General features: G+C 53.5%; 1 protein-coding gene across 2 annotated transcripts in view; it reads left to right on the top strand.

Annotated features, from left to right (window-relative positions):
- Positions 1–16023, top strand: part of FAM91A1 (family with sequence similarity 91 member A1) — a 194358-nt gene that overhangs the window by 117402 nt on the left and 60933 nt on the right. For both annotated transcript variants that reach the window (XM_075352899.1, XM_075352898.1), the window contains exon 22: positions 15736–15865. In XM_075352899.1, coding sequence (XP_075209014.1) covers positions 15736–15865 — 130 coding nt within the window. The remainder of the gene's footprint in view (positions 1–15735; positions 15866–16023) is intronic.

Raw genomic sequence — 16023 nt, forward strand, 5'->3', positions numbered from 1 at the left:
TGTGAAGCTATCAGCGTGTCGGTTGCTCCGGCATTCGCAGCCGTATGGGCACCCTAACCTATTTCAGCTGGTCTTGCGCAGCTGGTCTTGAGCACATGTACATCTGTGCCGCAGGTGGTGTCCTTAACCTCGCAATGTCTGCATTGCGACTTACCCTAGTAAGGCTGTCCTGGGGGGACAGTCGAGGTTGGTCCTTCCCAGGCTCGGGCAAGTCCCAATTGTACTCGTCTAAAAAGGCTCAGAGGGGCTCAGATTCCGGCCGGGCTCATTCACGCCCAAGGAAGGCAGCAGGAGGAACCGCTGCCAAGGCGATCTCCTCATGTATTTCAGCTCTCTCTCCCCGCATCCGCGGTTGGTGGCAGAATCTCCCGCTTCTGGGTACATTTAGCTGCCACAGGTCACAGACCGGTGGGTGAGAGACATTGTGTCTCACGTGTACAGGATAGAGCTCTGTTCTCGTCCTCCGGCTCGATTCTTCAGAACTCCCCCCCCCCCCCCCCCACCGAGCCGATGCTCTTCTGCAGGCAGAAGGAGTGGTAATCCCTGTTCCTCTTCAGGAACAAGACACGGTTTTTTCCTCCAATCTTATTGGGGTGCCAAAAAAGGGTGGCTTTTTCCGTTCCGTTCTGGACCTAAAACTGCTCACCAAGCACGTGAAGGCCAGGCGGTTCCGGATGTAACCCTCCGCTCCGTCATTGCCTCAATGTCTCAAGGAGATTTTCCTAGCATCAATAGACATCAGGTTGCTTATCTCCTCGTGCTGATTGCTCCAGAGCACCAGCGTTTGCTACGTTTCGTTATTGAAGACGAGCATCTTCAGTGCGTAGCCCTGCCCTTCGGTCTGGCGACAGCCCTACGGGTTTTCACCAAGTTCAGGGCAGCAGTGGGAGCAGTCCTGCACTCTCAGGGTCACTCTGTGATCCTTACTGGACGATCCACTTGTCAAGGCACCCTCTCAAGAGGCATGCCGACACAGCCTGAACGTGGCGCTGGAGACTCTCCAGAGTTTCGGGTGGATCATCAACTTTTCAAGGTTACATCAGGCACCGACCCAATCGCTGACATATCTGGGCATGGAGTTTCACACTCCCTCAGCGATAGTGAAGCTTCCGCTGGACAAGCAGCGTTCACTACAGACGGGGGTGCAGTCTCTCCTTCAAGGCCAGTCACACCCCTTAAGATGCCTCATGCAGAGGCAGTCACTTTCGCGCAGTTTCACTGCGTCCACTTCAATGGGACATGCTTTGCCAATGGGTTGGGGAGTCGACGTCCCTAGAAAGGAACGTTTCCCTTCTCAGACGGTCAAGGACTCTCTCCAGAGGAGTCCATCCTTCAGATCAATGTTCTGGAAATCTGGGCAGTGCATCTTGCCCTGCAAGCCTTCCAGCAGTGGCTGGAAGGAAAACAGATCCGAATTCAGTCGGACAATTCCACAGCGGTGGCAGACATCGCCCACCAAGGCGGAACACGCATCGCCAAGCCTACCAGGCAATCCGGCGGATTCTGATGTGGGTGGGGGACAGAGCATCCACCATATCCGCAGTTCACATCCCGGGCGTAGAAAATTGGGAAGCAGACTTCCTCAGTCGCTTGGGCATGGACGCAGGGGAATGGCCTCTGCACCCAGTATGGTGTCGGGAAATCTGTAGCCACTGGAGGATGCCGGACGTCGACCTAATGGCGTCTCGGCACAACAACAAGGTCCCGATTTTCATGGCGCGGTCTCACGAGCAAAGAGCTCTGGCGGCAGGCGCCCTAGTTCAGGATTGGTCGCAGTTCCAGCTACCCTATGTGTTTCCTACTCTGGCACTGTTGCCCAGAGTGCTACGCAAGCTCAGCTCCGCTTGCCGCCGCGCCATCCTCGTCGTCCCAGACTGACCGAGGAGGTCGTGGTCCCGGATCTGTGGCATCTCACGGTCGGCCAACCGTGGGCACTCTCAGATCGGCCAGAATTACTGTCCCAAGGGCCGTTCTTTCCACTGAATTCTACGGCCCTGATCCGGCCTGTGTGGCCATCGAGTCCGAGATCCTAGCGTCTTCAGGATTATCTCAAGACGTCATTGCCACCATGAGACGGGCTAGGAAGCCGACGTCTGCCAAAATCTCCCACAAGTCGTGGAAGTTATTCTTATCTTGGGGCTCTGCTTAGGGAGTGTCTCCCTGGCCATTTGCATTGTCTCCTTTTTCCCCCCTTCCTGCATCTGGATTGGGAAAAGGTTTGTCGCTCGGCTCCCTTAAAGGACAAGTCGCAGCGCTGTCGGTATTCTTTCAGAAGCGCCTAGTACGACTTCCTCAGGTACGCACGTTCCTGCAGGGGGATTATCACATTGTCCCTCCGTACAAGAGGCCGTCAGACCCATGGGATCTGCACAGGGTATTAATTGCTCTCTAGGAGCCGCCCTTCGAGCCTCTGAGGGTTGTTTTCACTTTCTCGACTTTCACAGAAAGTGGCCTTTCTGGTAGCGGTCACGTCTCTTCGGAGAGTGTCAGAACTAGCAGCGCGGTCATCCAGAGCTCCCTTCCTGGTGTTCACCAAGATAAGGTAGTGCTGCGCCCGATCCCAGAGTTTCTCCCTAAGGTGGTATCCCCTTTTTATCACAATCAGGATATCTCCTTACCTTCCTTTCCTCCATTTCATCGATATGTAATGGCTTTGCATTGTTGGATCTGGTGTAGAGCACCCAGAATCTACATTCCCGCACGGCGCTCCTGCGCCGCTCGGATGCACTCTTTGTCCTTGTCACTGGTCAGCGCAAGGGATCGCAGGCTGCAACATCCACCCTGGCTCAATGGATCAAGGAACCAATCCTTGAAGCCTACCGTTCTACTGGGCTTCCGGTTTCATCAGGGCTGAAGGCCCATTCTACCAGTGCCGTGGGTGCGTCCTGGGCATTACGGCACCAGGCTACGGCTCAACAGGTGTGCCAGGCAGCTACCTGGTCGAGTCTGCACACTTTCACCAAACATTATCAGGTGCATACCTATGCTTCGGCGGACGCCAGCCTAGGTAGAAGAGTCCTGCAGGCGGCAGTTGCCTCCCCGTAGGGGAAGGCTGTCTTGCAGCTCTAACATGAGGTATTTCTTTACCCACCCAGGGACAGCTTTTGGACGTCCCAATCGTCTGGGTCTCCCAATGGAGCGCCGAAGAAGAAGGGAATTTTGTTACTTACCGTAAATTCCTTTTCTTCTAGCTCCTATTGGGAGACCCAGCACCCGCCCTGTTGTCCTTCGGGATTTTTGGTTGTTTTCGGGTACACATGTTGTTCATGTTGAATGGTTTTCAGTTCTCCGATGTTACTTCGGAGTGAATTTGTTTAAACCAGTTATTGGCTTTCCTCCTTCTTGCTTTTGCACTAAAACTGGTGAGCCAGTGATCCCACTGGGGGTGTATAGCCAGAAGGGGAGGGGCCTTACACTTTTTAGTGTAATGCTTTGTGTGGCCTCCAGAGGCAGTAGCTATACACCCAATCGTCTGGGTCTCCCAATAGGAGCTAGAAGAAAAGGAATTTACGGTAAGTAACAAAATTCCCTTCTTCTTCGGCGCTCCATTGGGAGACCCAGACGATTGGGTGTATAGCACTGCCTCCGGAGGCCACACAAAGCAATTACACTAAAAAGTGTAAGGCCCCTCCCCTTCTGGCTATACACCCCCAGTGGGATCACTGGCTCACCAGTTTTCTGCTTTGTGCGAAGGAGGTCAGACATCCACGCATAGCTCCACTGTTTAGTCAGCAGTAGCTGCTGACTATGTCGGATGGAAGAAAAGAGGGCCCATATGGGGCCCCCAGCATGCTCCCTTCTTACCCCACTTGTGGTTTGTAAGGTTGAGGTACCCATTGCGGGTACAGAGGCTGGAGCCCACATGCTGTTTTCCTTCCCCATCCCCCTGAGGGGCTCTGAGGAAGTGGGATCTTACCGGCCCCCAAGCCCTGAGGCCGGGCTCCATCCACAGACCCAGTGAACCTGCTGGATACGGAGCTGGGTACCGTTCAGGGACAAGGCCCTGCAACTTTCAGGTACTCTGTGTCCCCGTACAGACAGGCACGCACACGCCAGACTTGCTGGGTGTGTTAGTGCGCCGGGGACAGTAGCGCTGCACGCTGGGGTTTGAGTCACAGCAGCTTAGCTGTGTGACTTCATGTGCTGGGAACTACCGCGCCGGCCACTCTCGGAGCGGCGGCGCGGCTGGGACTTGTAGTGCGCCGGGGACTTGGCGCCGACCGCGCTTTTACGGCGGCGGCGCTTATAAATTTAGTCCCCGGCTTTTGCGGCCTAGCTCCGCTTCGTTCCCGCCCCCTCCCTGTCACTCAGGGAATGGGACAGACGCTGTGCAATCGTCAGCGCCGAGGGCTGGAGCCTTATTTACATGCTCCAGCCCTCTCACTAGGCACAGTGGGACGCAGGTTTCCCGCTTTTGGTCTGAGCACGCCCAGGGCCCGCCCCCCCCTCCACAGGACGCCGGCAGCCATTCCTGCATGCAGTCTGGCTGGAGGACGGACACAGGCTCTGGGAGACCCAGACTAGGGATTTCTGGCGACCACACACCCGCGTTTAGCGGGCGGTAAGCAGCACATTAGTGCTGGCCCCACTAGTGCCACAGTGTTGTATTGGTGTACTTTTTCCTGTACCAGATATATATATATATATATATATATATATATATATATATATATATATATATATATATATATATATATATATATATATATATATATATATATATATATATATATATATATATATACTGCACTGTACGGTCGCTTCTTGGCTGTATACCCCTATATTGCTCTGAGGAGACAGCAACATGTCATCCACAAAACGCAAGGGTGCCAAGGCACGGGCTGTATACACTGCTTGTACAGCATGTGGGGCTAATCTGCCAGCAGGCTCCAACGACTCTCATTGTGTGCAATGTTCAGTCCCAGTGGCACTTCGGCAGCCAGAGTCTATGGTGGTGGTAGCCCAGGCAGAGACGCCTGTGAACCCTGCCCCGGTGACGGGGACAGAATTTGCAGTCTTTGCTGACAAAATGTCTGTGACCATGACAAAAATCCTGGAGACCTTGCAGTCCAGGCCAGTTGCTCAGACCATGGACACTGCTGTATCTATGTTCCCCGGTCCCCCTCAGTTGGAACTAATCCGTACTTCAAGGGGGTCCCAGGCATCACAGGCTGAGGGCTCTGACTCTGACGACAGTCCCAGGCCGCCTAAGCGAACTCGCTGGGAGAGACCCTCCACGTCATCACGCGGGTCAGGGTCTCAGCGAGAAGGGTCTCTATATGATGAGACAGAGGTGGGTGATCAGGAGTCTGGTCCTGACACCGCACTCAATTTGGATACGCCAGATGGTGACGCCATGGTAAATGACCTTATAGCGGCCATCAATAGGCTGTTGGATATTTCTCCCCCAGCCCCTTCAGCAGAGGAGGCAGCTGCCCAGCAGGAGAAATTCCATTTTCTGTATCCCAAGCGTAAATTGAGTACTTTTCTGGACCACTCTGACTTCAGAGAATCAATCCAGAAACACCATGCTTATCCGGACAAGCGTTTTTCCAAACGTCTGAAGGATACACGTTATCCCTTTCCCCCTGACGTGGTCAAGCGCTGGACCCAGTGTCCGAAAGTGGACCCTCCAATATCCAGGCTTGCAGCTAGATCCATAGTTGCAGTGGAGGATGGGGCTTCACTTAAAGATGCCAATGACAGACAGATGGACCTTTGGTTGAAATCTGTCTATGAAGCTATTGGCGCGTCGTTTGCTCCAGCATTCGCGGCCGTGTGGGCGCTCCAAGCTATTTCAGCTGGTCTGGCACAGGTGGACTCTTTCTTAAGTCCAGCAGTGCCGCAAGTGGCGTCCTTAACTACGCAAATGACTGCGTTTGCGACCTACGCTATCAATGCGGTACTAGACTCTACGAGCCGTACCTCAATGGCATCCGCCAACTCTGTAGTTTTGCGCAGAGCCTTGTGGTTAAAAGAATGGAAAGCAGATTCTGCTTCTAAAAAATGTTTAACCAGCTTGCCATTATCTGGAGACAGACTGTTTGGTGAGCAATTGGCGGAAATCATTAAACAGTCCAAAGGTAAGGACTCTTCCTTACCCCAGCCCAGATCAAACAAACCTCAACAGAGGAAGTGGCAGTCAAAGTTTCGGTCCTTTCGAGGCTCGGGCAAGCCCCAATTCTCCTCGTCCAAAGGGACTCAGAAAGAGCAAAGGAGCTCTGATTCCTGGCGGACTCACTCACGCCCCAAGAAAGCAACCGGAGGTACCGCTTCCATGGCGGCTACCTCATGACTTTCGGCCGCCTCCCTCCGCATCCTCGGTCAGTGGCAGGCTCTCCCGCTTTTGCGACATTTGGCTGCCACAGGTCAAAGACCGGTGGGTAACAGACATTTTGTCTCACGGGTACAGGATAGAGTTCAGTTCTCGGCCTCCGCCTCGGTTCTTCAGAACTTCCCCACACCCCGACCGAGCAGATGCCCTTCTGCAGGCGGTGCATTCTCTAAGAGCAGAAGGAGTGGTGGTCCCTGTTCCTCTTCGGGAACGAGGACAAGGTTTTTACTCCAATCTCTTTGTGGTGCCAAAAAAGGACGGCTCATTCCGTCCTGTTCTGGACCTAAAACTGCTCAACAAGCATGTGAACGCCAGGCGGTTCCGGATGGAATCCCTCCGCTCAGTCATTGCCTCAATGTCTCAAGGAGATTTCCTAGCATCAATAGACATCAAAGATGCTTATCTCCACGTGCCGATTGCTACAGAGCACCAACGCTTTCTACGCTTCGTGATAGGAGACGACCATCTTCAGTTCGTAGCTCTGCCATTTGGTCTGGCGACAGCCCCACGGGTGTTCACCAAGGTCATGGCGGCAGTGGTAGCAGTCTTGCACTCTCAGGGACACTCTGTGATCCCTTACTTGGACGATCTACTTGTCAAGGCACCCTCTCAGGAGGCATGCCAACTCAGCCTGGATGTTGCACTGGAGACTCTCCAGACGTTCGGGTGGATCATCAACTTCTCAAAGTCAACTCTGTTACCGACCCAATCACTGACGTATCTTGGCATGGAGTTTCATACTCTCTCAGCGATAGTGAAGCTTCCGCTGGACAAGCAGCGGTCACTACAGACTGGGGTGCAGGCTCTCCTTCAAAGTCAGTCGCACTCCTTAAGACGCCTCATGCACTTCCTCGGGAAGATGGTGGCGGCAATGGAGGCGGTTCCGTTTGCGCAGTTTCATCTGCGCCCTCTTCAATGGGACATTCTCCGCCAATGGGACGGGAAGTCAACATCCCTGGACAGGAAAGTCTCCCTTTCCCAGACGGCCAAGGACTCTCTGCAGTGGTGGCTTCTTCCCACCTCATTATCACAGGGAAGATCCTTCCTACCACCGTCCTGGGCGGTGGTCACGACAGACGCGAGTCTGTCAGGGTGGGGAGCAGTTTTTCTCCACCACAGGGCTCAGGGTACGTGGACCCAGCAGGAGTCCACCCTTCAGATCAATGTTCTGGAAATCAGAGCAGTGTATCTTGCCCTACTAGCCTTCCAGCAGTGGCTGGAAGGAAGGCAGATCCGAATTCAGTCGGACAACTCCACAGCGGTGGCATACATCAACCACCAAGGGGGGACACGCAGTCGGCAAGCCTTCCAGGAAGTCCGGCGGATTCTGATGTGGGTGGAAGCCACGGCCTCCACCATATCCGCAGTTCACATCCCCGGCGTAGAAAACTGGGAAGCAGACTTCCTCAGTCGCCAGGGCATGGACGCAGGGGAATGGTCCCTTCACCCGGACGTGTTTCAGGAAATCTGTCGCCGCTGGGGAAGGCCGGACGTCGACCTAATGGCGTCCCGGCACAACAACAAGGTCCCAACCTTCATGGCACGGTCTCGCGATCACAGAGCTCTGGCGGCAGACGCCTTAGTGCAAGATTGGTCGCAGTTCCGACTCCCTTATGTGTTTCCACCTCTGGCACTCTTGCCCAGAGTGCTACGCAAGATCAGATCCGACTGCAGCCGCGTCATACTCGTCGCCCCAGACTGGCCAAGGAGGGCGTGGTATCCGGATCTGTGGCATCTCACGGTCGGCCAACCGTGGGCACTACCAGACCGACCAGACTTGCTGTCCCAAGGGCCGTTTTTCCATCGGAATTCTGCGGCCCTGAACCTGACTGTGTGGCCATTGAGTCCTGGATCCTAGCGTCTTCAGGATTATCCCAAGGGGTCGTTGCCACCATGAGACAGGCTAGGAAGCCCACGTCCGCTAAGATCTACCACAGAACGTGGAGGATATTCTTATCCTGGTGCTCTGCTCAGGGAGTGTCTCCCTGGCCATTTGCATTGCCTACATTTCTTTCTTTCCTGCAATCTGGGTTAGAAAAAGGTTTGTCGCTCGGCTCCCTTAAAGGGCAAGTCTCGGCGCTATCCGTCTTTTTTCAGAAGCGTCTAGCACGACTTTCTAAGGTACGCACGTTCCTGCAGGGGGTTTGTCATATCGTACCCCCGTACAAGCGGCCGTTAGATCCATGGGATCTGAACAGGGTACTAGTTGCCCTCCAGAAGCCGCCCTTCGAGCCTCTGAGGGAGGTTTCACTTTCTAGACTATCACAGAAAGTGGCTTTTCTGGTAGCGATCACATCTCTTCGGAGAGTGTCTGAGCTAGCAGCGCTGTCATCCAAGGCTCCCTTCCTGGTCTTCCACCAGGACAAGGTAGTGCTGCGCCCCATTCAGGAGTTTCTCCCGAAGGTGGTATCCTCTTTTCATCTTAATCAGGATATCTCTTTGCCTTCTTTTTGTCCTCATGCAGTTCATCGGTATGAGAAGGATTTACATTTGTTAGATCTGGTGAGAGCACTCAGAATCTACATTTCCCGCACGGCGCCCCTGCGCCGTTCGGATGCACTCTTTGTCCTTGTCGCTGGTAAGCGCAAAGGGTCGCAGGCTTCTAAGGCCACCCTGGCTCGATGGATCAAAGAACCAATTCTTGAAGCCTACCGTTCTGCTGGGCTTCCGTTTCCATCAGGGCTGAAGGCCCATTCTACCAGAGCCGTGGGTGCGTCCTGGGCATTACGACACCAGGCTACGGCTCAACAGGTGTGCCAGGCAGCTACCTGGTCGAGTCTGCACACTTTCACCAAACATTATCAGGTGCATACCTATGCTTCGGCGGACGCCAGCCTAGGTAGAAGAGTCCTGCAGGCGGCAGTTGCCTCCCCGTAGGGGAGGGCTGTCTTCGCAGCTCTAACATGAGGTATTCTGTACCCACCCAGGGACAGCTTTTGGACGTCCCAATCGTCTGGGTCTCCCAATGGAGCGCCGAAGAAGAAGGGAATTTTGTTACTTACCGTAAATTCCTTTTCTTCTAGCTCCTATTGGGAGACCCAGCACCCGCCCTGTTGTCCTTCGGGATTTTTGGTTGTTTTTCGGGTACACATGTTGTTCATGTTGAATGGTTTTCAGTTCTCCGACGTTACTTCGGAGTGAATTTGTTTAAACCAGTTATTGGCTTTCCTCCTTCTTGCTTTTGCACTAAAACTGGTGAGCCAGTGATCCCACTGGGGGTGTATAGCCAGAAGGGGAGGGGCCTTACACTTTTTAGTGTAATTGCTTTGTGTGGCCTCCGGAGGCAGTGCTATACACCCAATCGTCTGGGTCTCCCAATAGGAGCTAGAAGAAAAGGAATTTACGGTAAGTAACAAAATTCCCTTCTTTTTCTTTTTAACTGATCTCTTGACGCACGGTGTTTTTTGATTTATTTTTTTTTTTAAAAAAAGTGATATGTATGTATGTGTATATGTATTATATTTATATTTCTTTGTCGCTCCATTGGGAGACCCAGACAATTGGGTGTATAGCTTCTGCCTCTGGAGGCCACACAAAGTAATTACACTTTAAAAAGTGTAACCCCTCCCCTCTGCTATACACCCTCCCGTGCATCACGGGCCCCTCAGTTTTTTGCTTTGTGTTGAAGGAGGCACACATTCACGCAAGCTCCACGTTTTTAGTCAGCAGCAGCTGCTGACTTTATCGGATGGAAGAAAAGAGGGCCCCTATAAAGGGGCCCCCGGCATGCTCCCTTCTCACCCCACTCAGGTCGGCGGTGTTGTTAAGGTTGAGGTACCCATTGCGGGTACACAGGCTGGAGCCACATGCCGCTTTCCTTCCCCATCCCTTAGGGGCTCTGGGGAAGTGGGATCCCATCCGGTCATCCAGACACTGGGACTGGTCTCCCTCCGCAGCCCCTGGGGGAATCTGCCGGACAGGAGACGGAGTATCGTCAGGGACATGGCCCTGCATCCACAGGTACTCTGTGTCCCCGTTGGGACGGCGCATAAAGCACCTTGGGCCCAGACGCTGCAGCGACTGCGGCGTGGTTATGGGTCCGGGACTACCGCGCCGACCGTGCACTGCCGGCCGGCCGCGGTTTTAACTTTAGTCCCCGGCTTTTGCGGCCTAGTATAGTTTTCTCCCGCCCCCAGGCCTGCCAGTCAGGGAAAAGGGCGGGACGGTCGGTATGTTAACTTGAGGCTATATATATATCCCTCAGTGATCACGGTGATCCCTTACTTATCTCTTGGAGGACAATAACATGTCGTCCGCAAAGAGCAAGGGTACCAAGGCACAGGCTTATTTTGCAACCTGTACCTCATGTGCGGCTATGCTACCTGCAGGTTCCACCTACCCTCATTGTGTGCAATGCTCGGCCCCTGTGACACTCACTCAGCCGGAGCCTCAGGCACTGGTGGGACCCCCGGCTCAGGTAGAGACACCGGTTCCCACTGTTCAGGTGACAGGGACAGAGTTTGCAGTTTTGGCTGACAAACTGTCTGAGTCGCTTTCACAGTCCATGGCTCAGTCTATGGACAAATGGTCTGCTAAGATACTAGAAGCCTTGCAGTCCAGACCAACAACACAGATGCAGGGCACTGTGCGTTCTTCGTCCCCAGGTCCCCATCAGTTGGCGCAGCAATCTGCTCCTGAGGTGACACATAGGTCCCAGGGTGAGGACTCCGACTCGGACCGCAGTCCCAGACCGGTGAAGCGGGCTCGCTGGGGCCCTTCCTCCACTTCATCACGCTGCTCAGGGTCTCAGCATGAGGACTCTCTAGAGGATGAAGAGGAAGGCGCAGCTCAGGGCTCAGACCCTGACGGTGCTCTCAATCTAGATACACCTGAAGGGGACGCCATAGTAAATGACCTTATAGCGTCCATCAACCAGGTGCTACAAATTTCTCCTCCAACTCCAACTGTAGAGGAAGCGGCTTCACAGCAGGAGAAACACCAGTTTCGGTTTCCCAAACGTACACGGAGTGCCTTTGTCGATCACTCTAATTTCAGGGATGCTGTCCAGAAGCACAGAGCATACCCGGACAAGCGCTTTACTAAGCGCCTTAATGACACACGTTATCCCTTCCCCCCAGAAGTAGTGAAGGGTTGGGCTCAGTGTCCAAAAGTGGATCCTCCAGTCTCTAGGCTGGCGGCCAGATCTGTGGTTTCAGTGGCAGATGGCTCATCGCTCAAGGATGCCACTGACAGGCAGATAGAGCTCATGATGAAATCCATCTATGAAGCCATAGGAGCATCTTTTGCTCCGGCATTCGCGGCAGTGTGGGCGCTCCAAGCTATCTCAGCTTGTCTGTCTGAGATTACTGCGGTCACACGCACCGCTACTCCGCAGGTTGTGTCTCTGACTTCTCAGGCGTCGGCTTTTTCGTCCTACGCCATGAACGCCGTCCTGGACTCGGTGAGCCGTTCAGCGGTAGCATCCGCCAATTCGGTGGCAGTCCGCAGAGCCATGTGGCTACGTGAATGGAAGGCAGACTCTGCCTCCAAGAAATTCTTAACCGGTTTGCCATTTTCTGGCGACCGTTTGTTTGGCGAGCAATTGGACGAAATTATTAAACAATCCAAGGGAAAGGACTCGTCCTTACCCCAGTCTAAACAAAACAAACCTCAACAGCGAAAGTTTCAATCGAGGTTTCAGTCCTTTCGGCCTTCGGCCAAGTCACATTCCTCCACGTCAAACAGGTCTGAGAAGGGCCAGAGGAACCCTTCTGCATGGCGGTCTAAGTCACGGCCTAAAAAGACCGCCGGAGGCACCGCCACCAAGGCGGCCTCTTCATGACTCTCGGCCTCCCCAAACCGCATCCTCGGTCGGTGACAGGCTCTCCCGCTTTTGCGACGCCTGGTGGCCACATGTCCAAGACCGATGGGTGAGAGACATTCTGTCTCACGGTTACAGGATAGAGTTCAGCTCTCGTCCTCCAACTCGTTTCTTCACAACATCTCCGCCCCCAGAGCGAGCCGCTGCACTTTTTCAGGCGGTGAATGCTCTGAAGGCAGAAGGAGTGGTGATTCCCGTTCCCCCTCAGGAACATGGTCACGGCTTCTACTCCAACTTGTTCGTGGTGCCAAAAAAGGACGGATCTTTCCGTCCCGTTCTAGACCTCAAACTGCTCAACAAGCATGTCAGCACCAGAAGGTTTCGGATGGAATCTCTCCGCTCGGTCATCGCCTCAATGTCACAAGGAGACTTCCTAGCATCAATAGACATCAAGGATGCTTATCTCCATGTGCCGATCGCACCCGAACATCAACGCTTCTTGCGTTTCGCCATTGGGGACGAACACCTTCAGTTCGTGGCACTGCCTTTCGGCTTGGCGACAGCCCCACGGGTCTTCACCAAGATCATGGCAACAGTGGTGGCGGTCCTACACTCTCAGGGCCACTCGGTGATCCCTTACTTAGACGATCTCCTAGTCAAGGCACCCTCCTGGGTGGCTTGCCAGCACAGCCTGACCATTGCCCTGGAGACTCTCCAGAGGTTCGGGTGGATCATCAATTTCCCAAAGTCAAAATTGACACCGACCCAATCCCTGACTTACCTCGCGATGGAGTTTCATACTCTGTCAGCGATAGTGAAGCTTCCGCTGGACAAACAGCGTTCACTACAGACAGGGGTCCAATCTCTTCTTCGGGGTCAGTCACACTCTTTGAAACGCCTTATGCACTTCCTAGGGAAGATGGTGGCAGCAATGGAAGCAGTTCCCTTTGCGCAGTTTCATCTGCGTCCACTTTAGTGGGACATTCTCCGCAAATGGGACAAGAGGTCGACGTCACTAGACAGGAACGTTTCCCTGTCAAGAGCAGCCAAAACCTCCCTTCAGTGGTGGCTTCTTCCCACTTCTTTGTCGAAGGTAAAATCCTTCCTGCCCCCATCCTGGGCTGTGGTCACGACAGACGCGAGCCTGTCAGGGTGGGGAGCGGTCTTCCTCCACCACAGGGCTCAGGGAACCTGGAACAGGCGTTCCAGCGGTGGCTGGAGGGCAGACAGATCCGAATACAATCAGACAACGCCACGGCGGTCGCATACATCAACCACCAAGGCGGCACACGCAGTCGTCAAGCATTCCAAGAAGTTCGGCGGATTCTGCTGTGGGCGGAAGCCACAGCCTCCACCATCTCCGCAGTTCACATCCCGGGCGTAGAAAACTGGGAAGCAGACTTTCTCAGTCGCCAGGGCATGGACGCAGGGGAATGGTCTCTTCACCCGGACGTGTTTCAAGAGATCTGTTGCCGCTGGGGAACGCCGGACGTCGATCTAATGGCGTCTCGGCACAACAACAAAGTCCCGGCATTCATGGCACGGTCTCAGGATCACAGGGCGCTGGCGGCAGATGCGTTAGTTCAGGACTGGTCGCAGTTTCGACTACCCTATGTATTTCCCCCTCTGGCACTACTGCCCAGAGTGTTACGCAAGATCAGGTCCGACTGCAGGCGCGCCATCCTCGTCGCTCCAGACTGGCCGAGGAGGTCGTGGTACCCGGATCTGTGGCACCTCACGGTGGGGCAACTGTGGGCACTCCCAGACCGACCAGACTTGCTGTCTCAAGGGCCGTTTTTCCATCTGAATTCTGCGGCCCTCAACCTGACTGTGTGGCCATTGAGTCTTGGCTCCTAGCGTCATCAGGGTTATCTCAAGATGTCATTGCCACCATGAGACAGGCCAGGAAATCAACGTCCGCCAAGATCTACCACAGGACTTGGAAGATCTTCTTAGCCTGGTGCTCGGATAGGGGTTTGGCTCCCTGGCCGTTTGAAGAAAGGAAAGAAAAGTGGGCAATGCAATCAGGATTGGACAAGGGTTTGTCTCTTGCCTCTCTCAAGGGACAAGTGTCGGCGCTTTCAGTGTTTTTTCAAAAGCGTCTAGCCAGACTCTCGCAGGTCCGCACGTTCCTGCAGGGAGTTTGCCACATAGTCCCACCTTACAAGCGTCCGCTAGAACCCTGGGATCTTAACAGGGTGCTGACGGCTCTCCAGAAGCCACCTTTCGAGCCGATGCGGGAGATCTCTCTATCTCGCCTTTCACAGAAAGTGGCCTTCCTAGTGGCAGTCACTTCACTTAGGAGAGTGTCTGAGCTAGCAGCGCTGTCATGCAAAGTCCCTTTCCTGGTCTTTCACCAGGATAAGGTGGTCCTGCGTCCGGTCCCGGAATTTCTCCCCAAGGTGGTATCCCCTTTTCATCTCAATCAGGATATCTCCTTGCCTTCTTTTTGCCCTCATCCAGTTCACCAATGTGAAAAGGATTTGCACCTGTTAGACCTCGTGAGAGCACTCAGAATCTACATTTCTCGCACGGCGCCCCTGCGCCGTTCGGATGCGCTCTTTGTCCTTGTCGCTGGACAGCGTAAGGGGTCTCAGGCTTCCAAGTCAACCTTGGCTAGGTGGATCAAGGAACCGATTCTTGAAGCCTACCGTTCATCGGGGCTTCAGATACCTTCAGGGCTTAAAGCCCATTCTACCAGGGCCATAGGCGCGTCCTGGGCTTTGCGGCACCAGGCTACGGCTCAGCAGGTGTGTCAGGCGGCTACCTGGTCGAGTCTGCACACCTTCACAAAACACTTATCAGGTGCATGCCTATGCTTCGGCAGAGGCTAGCCTAGGTAGGCGAGTCCTTCAGGCGGCAATTGCCCACCTGTAAGAGGGGGCCGGTTTCCGGCTCTTTTTATCGAGGTATTCTGTTTCCCACCCAGGGATTGCTTTTGGACATCCCAATTGTCTGGGTCTCCCAATGGAGCGACAAAGAAGAAGGGAATTTTGTTTACTTACCGTAAATTCCTTTTCTTCTAGCTCCTATTGGGAGACCCAGCACCCGCCCCTGTTCCCTTCGGGCTGTTGTTCTTTTGTGTACACATGTTGTTCATGTTCAATTGTTCTTTTGGTTAATGGTTCAGTTCTCCGAACATCCTTCGGATTGAGTTTACCTTAGACCAATTTATAAGTTTCTTCCTTCCTGCTTTGGCACCAAAACTGAGGGGCCCGTGATGCACGGGAGGGTGTATAGGCAGAGGGGAGGGGTTACACTTTTTAAAGTGTAATTACTTTGTGTGGCCTCCAGAGGCAGAAGCTATACACCCAATTGTCTGGGTCTCCCAATAGGAGCTAGAAGAAAAGGAATTTACGGTAAGTAAACAAAATTCCCTTCTTTTTTATATATTTAGTATATATATTATTTTTATTTTTTTTCTTCCATGTAGGGCTCTTGCAACTGTGTCCTAGCACAGATAGGAATGCACGGACTCCTGTGTTCCTGTGAGGCTGTCGAGTACAGGCTTGAGGTCCCATGGATACTCCGTGCATTGCCATCTGTGCTCGGACTGAGCTTCCCGGTTATAATCAATCGCTCTTACATAGAGTTCGTTGTCCAAGGAGTTTGCATTAATAACTTGTCCTGTTTATTGCAGCTCCAGTGCCAACAGTGGAGAAGGACTGGGTTCCCCTGGAACTTTGCTATGGTATCCCGCTCTTCAGCTCTGAACTCAACCAGACCGTGTGCAAAAAAATCGCCGCCCATGGACTATGTGGAAAAGAAAGGTGATTACTCCAGGAACTGTCGTTCTGCAGTAACATTTCACAGTCCTAATACCTGCCTTGCTGTATAATGGTGTCCATTGGTATAACGTCTGTACACGTGTGCCAACACTTCTAGAAATTAGTAATCTTGCATTTCTTTGTCGCTCCATTGGGAGACC

The sequence above is a fragment of the Anomaloglossus baeobatrachus genome, chromosome 6 (assembly GCF_048569485.1).
Source record: "Anomaloglossus baeobatrachus isolate aAnoBae1 chromosome 6, aAnoBae1.hap1, whole genome shotgun sequence".
Classification (NCBI taxonomy): Eukaryota; Metazoa; Chordata; class Amphibia; order Anura; family Aromobatidae; genus Anomaloglossus; species Anomaloglossus baeobatrachus.